At 47.5% G+C, this 18,771-nt stretch overlaps 1 protein-coding gene across 1 annotated transcript in view; it reads left to right on the forward strand.

Annotated features, from left to right (window-relative positions):
* Positions 1-4,962: 4,962 nt before the first annotated feature.
* The window catches only part of COL3A1 (collagen type III alpha 1 chain), a 120,061-nt gene continuing 106,252 nt past the window's right edge, over positions 4,963-18,771 (forward strand). Inside the window, exon 1 of the mRNA XM_069615628.1 lies at positions 4,963-5,184. Within this exon, the coding sequence (XP_069471729.1) occupies positions 5,106-5,184 (79 nt within the window). The 5' untranslated portion in view covers positions 4,963-5,105. The remainder of the gene's footprint in view (positions 5,185-18,771) is intronic.

Raw genomic sequence — 18,771 nt, forward strand, 5'->3', positions numbered from 1 at the left:
AAAACATCAGTTTGTGTGCAATTCTGTTTCAACTATCAGCAGGACTCACACAAAACACACAAAAACATTCCTTTACATGTGATGACACAACAGAACATGTAAGACAGACATTTAACAGACTAGACAGACACCAGCTGGACAAAAATATCTCTGCCTCTAATTATTACCCCTACATGGAGTTTAAACGAACCCAGTTCACGACGTCTTTAAATGTGGTGGTAGCCTAGTCGTCCCCTATTATGTGGGGCTCTGAGTTCACGTTTCTTCTGACTGCTATATTAAAACGCAGGAATAAGGCGTATCCTCTCTCTTCTCAGGTGTCAGCCCTGGTATTCTCTCTCTTCTCAGGTGTCCGCCCTGGTATTCTCTCTCTTATTCAATTATTCTCCAGTCATTATCCCCTTATATGTATATATACAGTCTTCTCTACTTCTGACTATTTTGTTTTCTCCACCTCCCTCCGTTACTTTTTCCCTTACTTGTTCTAACGCCTATGAAATGTGCCAAAGCACTCAATTTTTATTTCACTCACCGTTCACATCGTTCCTCTCTGGACCCTCGGGATCACCGCCTCGTTACCACCTCCTTCAGACTTTCACCTGATCCGCTGCCCGTAGGAATGGGAAGGGTTATTGTTTTTTAAAATGGGTCCCTTCAGGCCCCACTGCAGTTTTGGATCAATTACACTATCATTGTCTACGGGAAGCTTCACAGTCTACTCAGCTGAATGGCGAAGGACTAATGATATTGCCGAAGACATAGAGTTACTTCATGTCAACGTTCAATAGGTGTCTTATTTTAATCAATAATCAACAATCAATAATCAATAATCGATGTTTTGAAACCATCCTCTTCTACCAAGTGTACAGGTGAGGGGGAGTGACTGCTGACCGGCCCATAGAATCAGATCTCACCCTCGAGTACTTTAAGACGAGATAGCTGCACCTTGAGGTGGATGGGGTGTGGGATTCTCTTGCTCCAACACCAATCAATAAGGACAAATTCAATGGTTTCGCAAAGGGGATTCCGTTTAATGACAAGTACAAAAAACGGGGAAACATGGAGATCAACAAAGATGAGATGGCCTGTCTCGCTTCAACTCCCAACAATCTTCATTCAAGCAGCAATAGTTATAGTCAAAATTCGTCATCATTGACGTGTAACACTCAAAAGTTTGTCATGCATTTCTATTGGTTGGAAAAGGTAACTTAAGTATAGGTGCTATATCAGAGTATGGTAACAGAGTGTGAGGATTAGATAACTCTTATCGAGTGGGCGTCTACGCCCTTCCCTCTACATTACTCATGCAACCATCACTAAATGTATGATGTCTCATTGGTTCTACTATCTATAGGACCTTAGATTATTTGGCCCACTGTGATTGGGCTGGCTACAATCCTAAGCATAAATCTCCACTTTAATTAGCAGCATGCAGAATGGTCACCCAGATACAGGATGCCCCAAGATTCACCCTGCCTCCCTTCCATCTCTATCAGTACTTTAGGGATATGTGTCAATTTGAATTTTGAAGTTTGAAGTTTAGTTTATTTATAAAGCGCAGACCAGGCCCAGGGGCAACCGGGCGCATACTCTTTACAGGTTACAATAATCAGTACATAAACAGTATATTTACACTAATAAACAACAATATGCAGACGAGAACCATTGGCAGATTATAATACAAGTGCAATAAGAGGTGTATATACACAGAGCCTATATTCCAAGTGGAAGCAGGGCTGCAGTGAGGTGCCTCATAAATCATGTGAGAACAGCCAGGTTTTAGCGTTGTTCTTGAAGGTTTAGAACGACGGTTCAGTTCTAATAGGAGTAGGCAGAGTGTTCCAGAGTTTGGAAGCTAGGACGGGGAAGCTCACATTAGTTGGCTGAGATTGGCCTCGAAACTGTAGCTTCTTGTCAGGAAAAGTTATGGTATCTCCTGTTTTGGGTGACATCAAACGTTGGTACCTCTTCGCGCTTGGCTGCTCACGTGTTAGCACATCGAGAATCGGCCTCGTTTTCCTTCTATTTGTGCATTTAATTTTCCTTTTCGGCCACAACTTGCCTGGGCCCCCTTATCTCGACATTCACAGGGCAGGCTGCTCTGCTCTTAAGTTTCAATTCTCTAAATTTACTGTTTGCCTTCCCTCTCTTGGTTTGACCTCGATTTCCCAGGCACGGCCTGCTCCTTGCTGAGTTTTGATTCCGCCGTCTCTCTTCTTGTTTTAGCTGGAATAAGAATCCTGGCCTATTCGACTCTTAGTAACCTGGGTTAATTCTGCTTTTGTATAAAGTGACTGCACTTATATAATGTGCTTTGTTGAGGTAGATATATGGTTGGCGCTTGCGCTCTATTCTTCTACTGAACATAGCAAGCCGCACTGTTTTCTTAGCTTCTTGCATTACAAGCTTATGTGCAGGCGTTAGCTGGTTGAATACTTTCATCCTGCTTCACCGTTACGTTTCTTTATATTTTAACATCGTCTCTTCTTCTATGTCTGTGATATCCTTAACCGTGGCGTTTCGTCTTTGTGTACCATCTTTTGGTTGTCGTTCTTCATCTGTACGTCTGTCCGGGCATTTGTGATGTCATCATTCGTCTTCAATTAAGGCCTTTTGAGTTTCTTCTGGGACCGTGTTTAAACAATCGTCATTTCTTGTCACTTGCTGATATGGTTGTCTCAACGGATATTTTACTGCCCATGGTTGTCTGGTTATTGGCGCTTCAATAGGTATTGCTCTTCTGATTGGCACTGGACAGAGCCCTAGTGCGGCTCTCTGCTGGTTTATTTGCTCATTATACGTCAAATATCTTGGTTTGAATGTTCCTGGTACTTCAAAATGGGTGACTGGAGTGCAGGCCACATTTGGGACCTCCTCTACAGTAGTTCCTATATTTAAAAAGGTTTGAATCTATCTATGTCTAACTACAGGCCAGTCTCCCTTCTTGATTGCCCTGCTACGATCTTCATGGGCTTTGTTCTAAGAGACCTGCGAAATTAGGCAACACAGAATGGATTGGTGGATGTCTGCCAGAAAGGGTTTTGTCAAGGAGTCTGGACAGAGATGAACGGCTCTGTGTTGGAGTTGTTAAAGATGGGGGCAATAAATAACAATAAACCTTTGTATGTCACCTTCATAGACTTCTCCATAGCTTTTGACACTGTCCTGAGGAACATGCATTGGGCCAAATTGGAGAAGTGGGGTTGTCCTCCTGCTTTGCTCGTGATCCTGATTGCATTGCATACAGACACATCCTTGTATGTGAGGCTGGATAGAGAGGGAAGACTATCAGCCCAAATCATTCTGGCGACAAGCCTTAGACAAGGATGTCTACTCGCCCTGATTCTATTAATACTTTTCTTGTCCGATCTGGGCGAAGCCTTCGTTGATATAAAAATATTGCCCCAAAGTTAGACACCACTAGAATTCATTACTTGTTATACACTGACAGACTGATCCTAATAAATCACACACCTGTTGGGTTGCAGCATCAGCTGATGGCTTTAGATGTGTACTCAACAAAGAACCACTTAACAATCATTGTCACAAAATCAAAAATCCTGGTAATGCAAAGGGGCCGAGGTAAGGCAGGAGAACAATTCAAAACCAAACCTAGGATTGGGTGAAATGTGTACTCTTGTAACAGCCTCATTGGAGAATCCAGGAACTGAAGGAAAATTGGGGCTGATTCACAAAGATGTTACTAGGATTAACTCTGATGTACTCCTTGAAAGAGAAGTTTAGGTCAGGAGTGAGTCACCTGCACTCCTGGTAACTTCTACGTGAATCTGCCCGGTCGACTTTGAAGAGAGCCCCAAATGCAAAGGTGGATTTCTGCAGCTCATCAGTTTTGCACTTTCATAGTGCCGTGGGGAAACAGGCAATGCCCTGGGATGTGATCCCTCCTGCACCAAAAGGGTTAGCGCAGACACTCACCTAAGAGCACAGAGTCAGTTGGCACAGAAGGGCGACTCAGCGTCTTCCTGTATCATGCCAGGTACTGATGAGAAGCACACCTATGAAATCTCAACAGGCTCCAGGTGTGAAAAGCCTCAGCGACCACTCCCTTGGGTGGTGTATTTTGATTTTACTGCACGGGATCATGAGGCCTGCAAGAACCCTTTTTGCCCCCACAGTAAAAGCATGCATCTATCATGCAAAAAGGAAAGGTGCTGTCATGCTCAGTTAAAGTAAGACGGAGTGATACATGAAAGGCTTGAAGAGAAGTTGTGTCTGGCTGTTCTGACATGTTCCTGTCTCTTGTGTTGTCCGTCTGAGATTCTGAATTACGTTCCTGCCTCCAACAATTTAAACCAACATCCTGTCACTGGCACTATATTCTCACTCAAAAAAACATACGTTCAGGGATGGTATCAGATTCAGAACAAAAAGACAAGAAACACATGATCCAAGCGGTCACCCACTCCACTGCATGGAACAGCCACACAGGTCTGCAAGCAATACATGTCTGTGAAACAGACCCCTTTCCGCTTAAAACTGCGTGCATTGTTTAAAAGATGGTCGAAAACAGGGGTTTACGCGCGACTTATGGCTCACGCTGGGACTGCAACTCGAAATCTCCAAGCACAATCTAACCTGGCTGCAAAGCTTGCTGTGTGTCTGAGGGGATGCCATTTCGCACGAAAAGACAATAAAATGTCTTTGTCTTCTGAACTGCGGCACCCTGTCTGCATGGGAGCACAGATGCATGCGGTGCACTCGTATCCCTATGCACGGCTGTGCACAGATGAAACCGTGCAGCCTAGGGACGCTCGGCCTGCATGCACAGCACCGCTCCAGATGTGCTGGTTTTCCAGCTAACTTGGCTCTTTCTTGTACAAGGCCAAAAGCAATATTAATCACGCCGAGCTCCTTGGAGGGGATGGGTGAGCCTCTCAGATTTCAGAAAGGGGGCTGGGAAGAGAGGGGAGCCAAACTTTTCCCTATTTAAGGGCAAAGCGGAGAAGTCCCAGCGGCTGTGTTCTCCGGAAGGGCCCAGTACTCAAAGGGCAGGGACCGTTTGATGGTGCTAATTTAACCCCCTTATTTGAAGCTTTTGTCCCCATTTTTATTTGCACTTAGAGTCTCATGTCTAATAATTAGACATGACGAGCTTCGTGCAACTAGTGGCCCTGATAAGTTTTGCCCTGCTTCATCCTTCCGTGGTTCTGGCACAGCAGGGAGGTGAGTAGCCCTGGCGCGTTGCTTTGTGTACTAACTTGTGTACTTTGCTTCAGTTTCCTGCAGAATGTAAACGGGTCCTCGCTGGTCTCGTGAGGGGCTGTGCTGGCTGGGTGTCGGCAGTGCGTCTCTGCTGGTACATGCATAGGTGTCTGGGGGCTTGTTGTGCATGCGCGTGTTCTTACATGTTACCAGGTGTACACTACGGACTTAATCATCGCGCTCAGGTTAAAGCAACGGGAGCGCTGAGTCTATATGAATGCACGGTTCCAAGCTGTCTCCTAGATTCAGATAATCATGTTGTACAGCTAGCCACTCGACCCATGTGATTGTTGTGTGCTTCTGGTAGGCTACATTATTGTTCTCTAGCAACATTCGAAAGATACACAGTGCCCGCTTTACAAGGTAGCGCAGTCTGTTATCTCTGTGGATGTGCGTGGCGCGGGATAACCCAGGCGCTCCTGCGTCCTGGCCAGAGTGTCCTCCCGCTCCGCAGACGCACGCTCGGCGCGCGCTCTGCGCCGTTGCCCTTGGCGATGCCATCAGCTGATAGCGTTGCACCTGGCTCGGCTGCTCTTCTTTGGCGGATGGCGGAGCTGCTCCCGCTTTGTGGGAAGGAGATTCGTACTGTGCTCCTCGCAGCTGGAATAAAGGCTACCACTCAGCCCCCGCTCCTTCGCAAGGATTTAAAAAAACAGTATTAAATCAAATGCACTGGGCACAGGGCTATCTTGGAACCCTGGACGCCCAGGTGGCTGCAGCGTTCTCAATATGTGTGCCATGAATGCGTTTGTGTGTGTTTAACTCGCTTACAAAGGCACTGTTTTACGATTTGCACTAAACGCATTGCCTCGGGCGGTGCTGCTGCTGCGGCCTCTCCCAGAGTGCTCTTCGTCCGTGCCCGCTGGTCTCGTGGGTGAACTGTTTTAGGCGCAGTAAATAAATGCATGGTCACCCCCATCGGTTGGGTAATCGCGGATCGAATTGCACTGCACCAGGGCAGTGAAGCAATCGAAAGCTTGCTATCTACTCCTGCACATGGGCTCGGTGTGTGTGCAAGCCCCAGCACCACCTGTTAGGTATCAGTGGAAGACTTGATATAAAGTGATGAGAGATGCAAAAGCATCCAACGGATTGAACCCCTGCCCGCATCCATCATTGCGTCCCGGCGTGGATGGAGACAGGATCCTGCCATGGGGGATTTGGCAGTGTTCTCTGTTAACCGCAACTGAGCATCCATGGCGCGCAGGACCATTCTTAGAATCAAGCGGAGCAGCCCCACCTAGTGGGCAGAATACCTCTCTGCACGGGGAATTGGTGGTTTTATAAACAGCCTGGGTGAAATCTGTATTTATTTATTTATTTAAAAATGACTTTTATTCAACATTGTTCAACATTGCAAATAGTTGATATCCAACGATGCCACGTTGCAGTCAGTCGAAGCCTGGTTGCTTCCTCACAATGCTATCAGTAAACTCAGGCGAATACTGCAAACATGGGGAAACGTATTGCGTGCGCCCCACGTTACAAACCTCGAACTTCAGTACCGTCCCCCACATTGCAATCAGTTGAAGTTTAATACTGTCCGATATTTCAACGACTTGAACCCCGGTTGCTGGTCCCACCATGCAAAGAGTTGGGCGATAATTGCTTAACCCACATACTAAATATTCCAACCGTGATTCCTTGTCCGACATTGGAAGAATCGGGACACTGATTGCTCGCACCACGTCGCAAAGGGTTGCACCCTGGTTGCTAGCCCCACAATGCAAACATTTGAACCCAGATTTGAAAACAGTCAAATTTGATTTCTTGCCTCGCATTGTAAACATGTGAACCCCGGTTGCTTGGTTGCTTGTCCCACATTGCAAATGTCTGAACCCCAATTGTTTGTCCAGACTTTTAACATGTTGAACCCGCGTTGCTCGTTCCACATTGCAAACGGTTGAACTCCGATTGCTTGTCCCGCATTTAACACGGATGAAACCCGAATGCCTTTGCCAGACTATAAACGTTTGTACCGCCATTGTTTGTCCAACCTTGCAAACAGCTGAAACCTGGCTGCTTGTCGACATTGCACATGTTTGAATTGAACCCCGATTTCTTGTCCTACATTTGAAACCGTTAAACCTCGATTGCTTGTCTCACAGTGCAGACATGTTTGGAGCATGATTGCGTGTGCCATATTTCAAAGAGGTAGACCCTGGTTGCTTGATGAAAGTTTCGAAAAGGCGATTCCGTTCTTCTTGCTTTAAGAGATACTGCAAATCACCGCTAGCGCAGAAAACAACTCTCCATAAAACCCGCGCACAATTGTTCACACTCTAAAGAAGAAACCAAGCACTCAGGGCCGGCCTTAGGGCAGGGGGGGCCGGGCGACCGCCCAGGGCGCCATTGGCCTCCCGCCACACCAGCTCGGGGGAGTCTTTCAAGGGCTCCCCAGAGCTGGCATCTTGGAAGAAGGTGTGGCAGGCGTCCTATTGTTATTAAATGTGCATGCGGTGGCTGGGGCGCATTTAATAACAAAAGTGCTGCATCAGCACTGGTTTTCATTCGAATAGAGCAGTCATGCATTAGCAAGAGTGCCCTATTCCTGTAATTAACGCCCTGCTCAGGTGCTGGAGCAGGGAGTTAAAAAAAATAGACGCCCCCCCCCCCGATTGACCAGGGGTGCGCCGCATTTTTCGTCAACCATCCAGGGCGCTGCAGCTGCTAAGGCCGGCACTGTTGAAGCACTGTCTGTTGGGGCGGGGGGGAGGGGTGCCTGATGTGCACAATAGGGACACGGACAGCTATATCCTAGGTTTTAACGGGGTTATGAAGGTGCCAAGGGTTGCATGCAATCAATTGTAGGGTAAGGCCATTGTCCGCATCGCAACACAGTCAAATGCCAAAGCATCAATCCCTTCTGTTGCGCAGGCTTTGGCAGTTTTTTTATGTGGGGGATGGGCGCCAATCTGGGCGTGCCAAGTCTTTGTTCAGTACAAGAATAGAGTAAAGGCTGTTGTTTCCTAGTTCATGTTGCACAGGCTTTTTATTTGTTTACAAGAGTGAATTCAACTATGTAAGATGTTCAATCCGCTTTGTGTGTTTTTATTTGGGGATTTGACGAATTCCTTTGCTGCTATCCTTTAAGGCAGGCCGCTAAACTGTAGCAAAGCAGACTCCTGTGGTTAAACACATTTTTAGAAACGATCTAGCGCCCTTGGCTGCTGATGTTGATTGGAGGGCATCTCGGGGAAACTTGGAAGCTATACTCTAGAAGCAGAGTCCCTTCAAGCACACGTTTGTTACCAGAAGACCCACACCCACACCCCTCAAGAATGCTTATCCTCCACAGACACGGTTAGGTCTCATCAGTGCGATTTTGACAGGATTGATTGATGGGTTATTGCGGACCCGAGGATCGAACCTGTGTTGCTCGTGTCATCTTGCTTCCAAGGCGAGCGCGTTGCCGCTGAGCTATCCTCCTGAGACGATTTAAGTTCCAGGAGTGGTTCATTGCAGACCTTCTCAAGGGCGTGGCAGATAAACGACGGTGACCCCCCCCCCACCCCCCCCGCGCCTCACTGTGCAAGACAAAAGATACCAACAAACCATGGACCAAACACTTCAAATCAAGTCCGAATTGACTCTCTAGCGCAGCTACCCGGCGTTAGGAGAATTACACCCACCCTTCGAGCAAAAACAGGCAGCCGTGCACTAGTGCAGCAGTGTCTGGGGTTTGGGGAGTCACAGACCCACCCAATATGAATAAGCCTGCCCTGTCTCGACGGAGCAGTCCCTGCCATTGTGTGAGTTACGTGTTCCGTGATCCAACAGACTGGGGCTGCTCGAGGCGGTACTGCCAAACTCGCTCCCATCGAACTGAGCTTTAATAACAGAAGTTGACAGGTGTGCTTTCGCTCAGCATGACGTGAGTTTCCACTGCCGCCATGTCCCTCGCGGCCGAGAGGGAAGACGGGCTGCCAAAAGCTGCAGAGCGGCGTCACTCTGCCTAGTTTGGCGGGCGCAAGACGGATAAGACAGCGCCGGCGGCCAGGGCTCTGCACCCAGCGGCCAGGGCCCTGCACGGTGTGAGCCAGCGGTGCCAGCCACCCAGCTGACAGCACCCTGCGCCGAGACTTCCCGAGTGCCGTTCTAAACTCCCTGCCAACTGACTGGAATGACGCATTACACGTATGTGCCAGCTGGAAGTAAGGCTGGGCTCCTCACAAGAATGTGTTGCAACGGTCAGCATACGTTAACATTAGACCACTTTGAACAATATTTCCAGGGCCACTCTTGGGTCTGAGAACTGAGGCACGCAGTCTATCCCATCCTGGAACTTCCTTCTGGAAGTCATACTGGGACGTTAGCTCGGTCAGTTCAGCCTATAAATATGATTGTTCGTTTATTGTGTCCTTAATACCATTGAGCCTCATTACGAGTTTGGAGGTAGCCATGCCCGTGGCTGCCTCCAAACTCGGGTCCGGGTCCGTGGTCCCTGAATGGGGAAATACCAGGCCATTCCGACTTTGGAGGGCCCGGTATTTCCCCATCCAGGGAACCCAGACCGAACCATCTCCATTCCCATTTGAGCCCCCATAGGGCTCAATGGGAATGTAGAGCATGCTAACAACAGGCCCGTTAATGACGGGCCTGTTGTTAGCATGCTGGGCTGTTCGCGGGACCCCTTAGCGCGGCCCGCAAGCAGACCTCGTAATAGGGCGGTAAGGGGTTAATGGCTCTGGTGCCTTTAGCGGCACTGTTAACCCCTTACTGCCCACCTCGTAATGAGGCCCATTGGTTTCTAAGCGCGGGATGGGGATTCAAACCTGTGTTGCGTTGCCTTGCTTCCAAGACGAACACGTTGACCCTGAGCTATCCCACCTCACCAATGCATAGCAATGCACAACCCCCAGAATTCCGTGAAATTCTAGGGCTAGAAACATGGTATTCCCGTGAGGGGACTTGACACCACCACCCTGGTAACCAGGCACATACATGCATGCAAATAGTTATTCTGCTTGACAAGCTCGTTTTCAAAAGACCCCCCCCCACCCACACCCCCAAGGGAGACTGAAGCTGTAGAGTACAGTGGTGTTGCTAGGGCGTGGGGGGGGGGGGGGTCTGGGAGGGGCCCAGGCCCCTCCTCTAAAATCCTGCAGCCCCCCACCTCAGCTGGGCTACTTTCTCTGCATTGTCTGCAGTGCTGTGTCTGCCAGCACAGCACACAGGGCCGCAATCAATGCTGGCGCACAACAATGAAGAGCTGTTAAATTCCCCCTGCAGCCAAGACCAGCCCCTCCAATCAGAATGTAGCGCACAAAACCGCTAATCATGGGTCATTAGTGACTTAATGGTTTAGTGCCTACATTGTGATGGGAAGAGAGGAGAGATGTGGTGCAGCAGGGTGTGGTAGTAGGTAGGCACAAAAGATTCTCTGCAGGAGTGCTTCTGACGTCACACATTGCTATTTAATCGCCAGCCCACCAACTTTTGCCTGTGCCCCCCTACTTTTGTCTGTGCCCCCCTCTGTGCCCCTCCTAAATTTGATTCCTGGCGACGCCCGGCAGGGTAGGCACAGTCTCACAGTGGCACCCCTGCTTCTTAGCTTCTGGGAGTCCAATGAAACGCCCAAAATAATATCAAAGCCCACCGGCGGCATCGCGTCATGCACGATGTGTCAGGTTAAGACAGGAGCCCGGGCCTCGCAAGTCTGATGTCGCTGATGCCGCTTAAAAGTAATGAGGCAGGATGGGGGCAGGGGTCGGGGCTACAACACAACCTCTACCCTATGCTGAGGGAGCCCAGAATTGGCCCCCACACATGCCACGCTCCTCAGCAGCGGGAGTTGTGGGCATATAGATTTTCATTGGAGCTTTTGTGCTCGAGTGGAAACTCGTGATGGAGGACTGCTGGAGTCCTGTGGGGTGGGCAGATTGTCATGGGTTTGTGTTCTAGGTGCGGTACGTCTCCCCATTGTTATGCTTCCTCTACCATTGACGTTGGCTGGTTTCATACTCGTCAAATGGCCCATGTCATTCGAATTAACTTATTCTCATCTGGCTTTTTTTTTTAGCAGCAGCAGCACTCTGCCTGCTGGGACTTGTAGTTTTGCTTTTTCTCAACGTAATCACAGAAAGTCATGCTGGCTGAAAAGCCACAATGGATGGGTGTGACTCCGGTGGTGTGGTGAAAATTGGCCACTAAGAATGGCATTGTTCACGCCTTGGCATTCTATTGCTATTGAATACTAAAAAAAGTGTCTTGTTTTCCTAGTCGTATGTATGGGTATAAAACAGGAAATGAAGTCCCCAGAGCATACACGTAAGTTGTGAAAGCAAGGCACACGGGGTGGTACCCTTCGCTTTCATGCTCCGGGGGATGTTGGTTCTATTTGGAGGTAGGGCGGGGGCTCAGAAAGGGATATGTGTTGCCGCCATGCCCTCACGCTACTTTCAAATACCCCATGGGTGTATGCCTGCATGGCATGTTTGCGCTGCATTCCTATGGATTCCGTCTGATTTTTGCCTCTGCTGTGAGTGGGCAGATTTGCACTGTTAGAAAAACACAGGAATACAGACAATTCCATCTGTTGTCAGGCTTCATTTTAACACTGTGTTTCATGAATGACTAAACATGCCTGGAGAGGAACCAGCAGCACACAAGTGCTAAAGTTGGGAGTCCCTTTTACTAAATGACACAAAAGTCCAAAAAACTTGCCGAGACCGCCTCTTGGCCTTCTTTTTACAGTCTCCTGCACTCCCTTACTCTCCGGACAACCCTACAGCACCCATCCACGAGCAATCTCGACATGGCTCGCTAGCAGGGACCTGCCCCCCCCTACCTACCTTCGTATTGCCTGAAATGCACCCATGCCTTCTAAACTCCTCTGACAAACCTCCCATACCATGGACTTGGGTCGCCAAGGGCATTCACCTCCAGCGCTTTGAGGCCATCCCAACGGGAAAAGGCGCTATGCAAATGTCACATTACATGACATTACATTAAGTGCCATTTCAGATGTTTTCCCTGGATGGAGCAGAGCATACCATCTGCTCTGGGTGTTTCCCCCGCTTCGTGCAAGAAAGCCGCTGGCGTCTCTGCCTGTATCTAATTTGGATGTGAGCAGAGAGATTGCATACTTTTACACTCTGCCTGTTCTTTTACAGCTTTAAATGCATTGGAGTGCCGTCCGTCACACGCTTACATGGGTACCCGACTTACCACTTGTTTACCGGCCCGGGGTATAAAAAGGGCACTTAAACCATGGAAGGACAGGTCCCATAGGGTGACCAGATTTAAAAAGTAAAAAACTGGGACATAGCAATCAACATAAAAGTAGGACTAACTCTTGAAAGTGGCTGTCAATACACTACACTTCAGTAGCTTGGGAGGAGAAGGGGGTTCAAGTGTTACTGTTCAAATATGTTATGTTATGTTATTTTATTTTATTTCTGAGGCGCCAAAGCCCAAAGGCATCCAGGCGCCAGAAGAAGGAAAGTAGGCTCTATCTAGTACAACCAGGTAACTGGATTAGATTTTATGAAAATAAAAAGGTCTTCAACTGTTTCAGAAAAATCAGAAGATTGGTTGTATTTCGTAGAGACATGGGAAAGGCATTCCAGACCTGTGCGGCCTGCACATGAAAGGCGCGGCCATTACCACAAGCTCTTTTTACTCGATCTACGTGTAGAGAGCAGGTCTTAGCTGAGTGAAGAGATCTGCTAGGTACATAAATAAACACATATTATAATTAATATATCACAAACTAACAGCATCTTAAGTTGTAAAATGTAGAATTTCTTCTGTGCGAGATTGTGCATTCTTACCTACCAAAAACCGGGACCACTGCAGTTTCCAATGAAAACATAATCTTGAGAAAGGGGTACAGAGCACCGAATTCCGGGACCGTCCCGGCAAAACCGAGACGTCTGGTCACCAACACTGTTTTACACCCTGACCAGTAAGCCATCAACATCCTACAGAGAGGACCACAGACACAGAAGTGTGAGTGGATGCTGCACTTTCCATAGTGCCTGAACAGTCTTCAAGCTCTCAAGGAGCATGCACTGCACACTCAAGAAACTCTGTGTTCCATTTACTAGGTCAATACCCCGTTTCACATTTTGTAATAGCGGTTCGTGCCGGATTCCTCCCACTTCCAAGCACTGTAAACGTAGGGGCTTTCAGTACCCAAGTCAACAGTACTCCATTCATCAAACTCTAAAGGATCATTTCGGGATTCAAATCTGTGGCTGCAGGTGTCGCGTAGCTCTCTGAAGCAAGTGCTTACCTTGATTTGCTAATTCACCAACAACACTGGTGTAGATTTGTTATTCACGCAGTAACCAAATATGGTTACACACCCATTGTAATCCTACACAAACCTAGATATATCATCCAGTATTGCATTTCCTATTTGTAAGCATTAATCTGAACATCATTGGTTTGTATATATATATATATATATATATATATATATATATATATATATATATATATATATATATATATATATATATATATATATATATATATATATAGTTCAGTTCACTTGTACCGTGTCCGCTAAGGGTTTAATAGAATGTTGATCCAGAAGAAAACAACAAGTTGATACCTTAATAAGGCTACAAAGTCATTTATCTTGCATATTCTCCACTTCCTAGGGCAGAGATGAAATGAAGCATCTCTAGATGGATGATTATATATGTATTATTTTCTGTAAGTTTATTTTGATTTATATAAGCACTACTTGTAAAACTGGTCACCTCAGGGTGCAGGATGGGGAGAGAGAATTTGTGGGTGGAATGCCCACACAAGTATCAAGCTCGAGCATAGTTTTCAGTGGGGTGTTGGAGCGTGTGTCGCTAAGAGTATGTTTAGTTTCTGTGGTAACCTGTTTTTTTTGTTGCTGCAAGGATATCCGTTCTGTGCACCATAGCATTGTGCCAACGCAGACAGATCGCCTTGCAGCGACCTGTGTCTGGGCAGCCTGTATTTAAACAGAAATTTGTCGATCTCTATAAGCACTTTTCAGAAAAGTCATTCATTTTTACTGTGATGTCCAGAACATGAAAAGGCAAGGAGGCGACCAAGGTGTTTCAAATGCTTTTGAGGGGTAAGCACGATCAGAGATGCTGTCTGAAGTACCTCTATGAAGTCCCTTGGCCCATCATTCCTCTCCTGCTAACTATCACCCGATCTCCATCACTCCTTTCCTGGGCAAACTCTTGGAAAAGCTGGCCATCTCCAAGCTTATTCTACATACTGAATCTGTTGGTTGCCTCCATGACCACCAGTCTGACTTCAGAGCTGCCAGAAGCACGGAAACTGCTCTCCTCAACACCCTTGACAACTTGCTCTACAATCTTAACTCTAATCTCCCTTCTGTCCTCATTCTCCTCAATCTATCCTCTGCTTTTGACATGGTCAACCATGCCATCCTGCTCAATCGCCTCTGCAACAACCTTGGTATAACTGATCGGGCCCTGGCCTGGTTAACCTCCTTTCTCACCGACCGACCCTCTCATGTCTAACTAGGGTCTTTCCTCTCTTCTATCTCTCTCTCTACTGGTGGTGTTCCCCAGGGTTCTAGCCTCTCTCCCTGGCTCTTCCACTACTACCTGGCACTGCTTGCCCAGCGCATCACTACTTTCTGCTCCAATTTTCAATGTTATGCAGATGACACTTAGCTCTATTTCAGCCTCCACTCAGCTACCTCTGCTTCTTCTCTCATACATATTGTCTTGCTGCAATTCAGGAATGGTGTGCCGCCAATAATCTCTGCCTTAATGCCAGTAAGACTGAGATCCTCCCCATTGGGACACCCACTCCATCCTCTTCTCTCTCTCTGGCCGCCCACTGTGGGCCATCTTCCAGCTCCTTCCTGTGAGGCTAAGAACCTTGGTGTCATCTTCGACTCCGCCCTCTCCTTCTCTCCTCACATCTCTGACATCTCTAAGAAGTCAAACTATCAGCTGCACCTCCTCAGAGGTATTCTTCCTTTTTTCACTTTCCGCCAGAAGCTCACTGTCTCCAGAGTTCTGGTCCTCTCTAGGCTGGACTATTGCAACAGCCTCTTTCTAAATCTTTCTGCCTCTACTCTTCGACATTTACAACTTATCCAGAACAGGGCTGCGAGACTTGTCCTTGGCCGCGAGCCCAGGGACTGCATCTCTCTGGCACTGAAATCCCTCCACTGGCTCCCAGGGGCTGCAAGGATCAAGTTCAAGACCCTCTGCATAATCCACAAGGCTTTCTGGGGCCTGGGAACGCTCTACCAACATCTTTCTCTCCCAAAACATCTTCCTTCTCAAGCTCACCACTCATCCACCTCCAACTCGCTGAGGGTCAGATGCCTCTCCAAGAAGAGAGTTGGGGTCAGATCTATCTCATCGACTGGTGCCTCCCTCTGTAACAGTCTCCCTGCCTCTCTCAAACTTGAGCAGAACCACCTCTGGTTCTGGAAGAAACTCAAGACCTTCCTTTTCGCTTCTGCTTTCTCTCTTCCCCTCCTTGCTGATGGACCTGACTGCTCCGCGCACTGGTCACCCTCCCAGCCTGGGCCCAGAGTCTTGCATGTACAGTTGCCCTTGCACTGCCTATGGGCTCCCCAGCACTTATGCAACCCTATAGTACCTTCTCTCTGCACTCATGAGCCACCCGCTGGCTGCACTTGTGGGTTAACAGCACTTCCCCCTTCACCTTCCCCGTGGCACTTCTCCCCTTCCCTCTTCCCCGCACTTGCGCGATCTGAATGACACAAGGCCTAGTGAGATCTTTATTTTGTTCTCCAAATATCATATGCCAACAAGGTAGAAAACGAGGTGCCCTGAGCAACGAAGAGATGGGGTTTGAGATCAGCACTTATTGAGGTAAGCTCAATGGCAGGGCAGAACTATAATAGCAGTTAGGGCTCCAAGGCGGATGGGCAGTTTCAAAGTGAAACCGGGGGTTAGCAATGAATTAAAATCATGTGCTCACCCCATTTTCATGTACCTTCTCTCATTTGGAACGCAATACCATATATCTAGGAGAGGGTGGCATATATTGAGGCCTGGGCGGCCAAAGGTGACAAGAGGAAACTTCTACAGGTGAGTACCTTTATTTTAAGACAGGTACACCAGGGAGTAAGCCAGCTGTCATCCAAGGTCCTGGCATCAAACCTCCAGCCCAGATGGCAGCATCTCATCCAACTGTAGGACACAGACCCTGGGCATAGAACCTTGGCACGAGGACTCCATGCAGCTACCAGTCACCTACTGTGCCAGACACACAGCCAGACAAGCAAGACAAGATACAGCAAAGGGGGGTACTGGGGATGAGTTTGTTCACCACAATCAAAGATGCACGCTGCTCACTCCATTTCAATAATAAATATGGTACTGCTCGTGACTTTAACACCACATGTTGCTCTTTGGCGTAAAGCGATATATAAATTATAATAAATACTAAATAATAAATGTATTTTAGCAACAAAGCTGATAAATATCACAAGCTTGAGTCTACAGACACAATGAGGGAGGGTTAGATGAGGGGGAATTGGTAAGAAGGTCCTCCTCCCATATCCTGCCATTCCCATTTTGAGTTTTTAGCATGAGTGCACCTCATCAATAACGTGCACTCAATTCGTCAACAGCTAGAGTGCCATGTAATAATATGGGCAGTTGGCAACTCAGAGACCCCCCCCTTAGAGTCCAGAGGACTTCTCGCTGCAGCCGAGATGTCATCCTCTTGTATCTTTAGGTCTTATGAGTTGGAAACTTGCATCTGTTCCTAACCCTGTCACCCTTCTCCATGGTTAAAGGCAGCAATTGTCGGTTACCAGTCATTTGGTCGAAAACCAAAGGATCGAATGCCATTTGATCGACAGTCAAATGGTCGAAAAAAATGGTCGATTTTTTTTTTTTTTTTTTTTATGGGGGGGTTCGCCCCCCAAAGCCCCGGTTTTCTTTATTAAAAATATTTTCTAACCAACCAAAACTAAAAAAATATATATAAATAAATAAATAAAAAAATCGACCTTTTTTTTCAACCATTTGACTGTCGATCAAATGGTCATTCGATCTTTTATTTTCAACCATTTGACTGGACACCGCAATTGTCCAGTTCTGTCACCTTCATGTGATCAGGAGTGCAGGGAAATGTGTCTCGCATTGACAGGTTGATGGGCAACACCTGGTACCTGATTAAAGAAGCCACGCTTTCTTCTGCATAAGCTCAACATTTGATGCCGAATGGTGGATGGATGATGATCATTTGACATGTATCCATACACTGGTGGAATTATTTATTCACTATTAGTGCACATGTTTGTTAGCAACCCGACCACTGTTGTCTTGGATGCTGTCAAACTCCATGTGTTGGAAGTTTGGTGGTCTCAGACTGGTTCCTGCTGAGGGTGTCATGTCTGTTGCTTTATCCATCGGTGTACCCCAAAACGAATGCCGGCACCTGCTCCTCTAACAGGCAAACTTATACTGGGACTGGTAGAGGCAGGTGTACCTCTCCCCTGTGGGTAGTGCACTCAGTCCAAGCAGATCATTTGTGATGGAGGCGGGGTGGAATGACAGGAGACTAGGTATTGGCACTGATAATGAGGGGGTCCCCACCTAGCTTCTGCAATGAATCCCCATCACCCAGCAACACATGTAGATATCTAACGAGGAACTCCAAAGGGGCAACACCCCTCAGTCATTACTGCCACCTTGAAGGATGCAGGTGCTTTTGTGGTGACAGAAGACAATGGAGTATAACAAGTATTATGCAGTGTGAATGTTCTCGTTTTTTGTTACTGTAAATGTACTCATTTGTACAGTTACATAATTATATTCATAAAGTAGTGGGCAATGTTCTAGCAGACAAATTGAACATTTTAAATGCACAGCTGTAGTGGCCATCTTTGGGCCGTTGCATTCCTGGCGGGAAAATGGTCTGGCGGTTCCCCACTCTGAAGATCACCAAGACTTGTCTATATGCCATTAACACAATTCAGTAGGTCTTCTGGCACAGCTTGGCCCTGTTATCAGCTCCACAGCATAGCCACCGGAATCATGATACCAAAGGTGGGGTAAAAGGTGGCAATCAACCAAGTGTGAGTCGTCCTGAAGGCAGAAAATTCTCACTGCCAGGCGGCTGCTGGAAGTCACCTGTATTTGCATCAGGCCATGATATGGCAGCTTTGGGATGGTGGTGGCAGTCTCCTTCATTTATTTATTTTATTTCTAATGCGCGTAGACAGGGCCCGTAGGCATAATAGCGCAAGGGCACACAAACAGTACCGGAGAGCAGGGCAGGATCGGGAGGTGAGAAGTTTAGCTGAAGAGAATGGTCTTGAGTCACGCTTACATTTCTCAAAGCTAGTACAGGCCCTCAGATCAGGTGGCAGATCATTCCAAAGCCTCGGTGCTGTGTGGGCAAAAGAGTTCCGTGCGACAACGACCAATCTTGCCTTGGGGATAAGTAAAAGATTGGAGTTGATAGATCACATGACTCTCTTCTGCGGCAACCAGACCAAATTCTCTGCAAGATATCTGGAGATATCTCTATGCAGGCATTGATCTGTGATGCAGAGTGTCCGAAATATTACTCTCGTCTCCTCTG

The sequence above is a fragment of the Ambystoma mexicanum genome, chromosome 9 (assembly GCF_040938575.1).
Source record: "Ambystoma mexicanum isolate Mex_15411 chromosome 9, UKY_AmexF1_1, whole genome shotgun sequence".
Lineage (NCBI taxonomy): Eukaryota > Metazoa > Chordata > Amphibia > Caudata > Ambystomatidae > Ambystoma > Ambystoma mexicanum.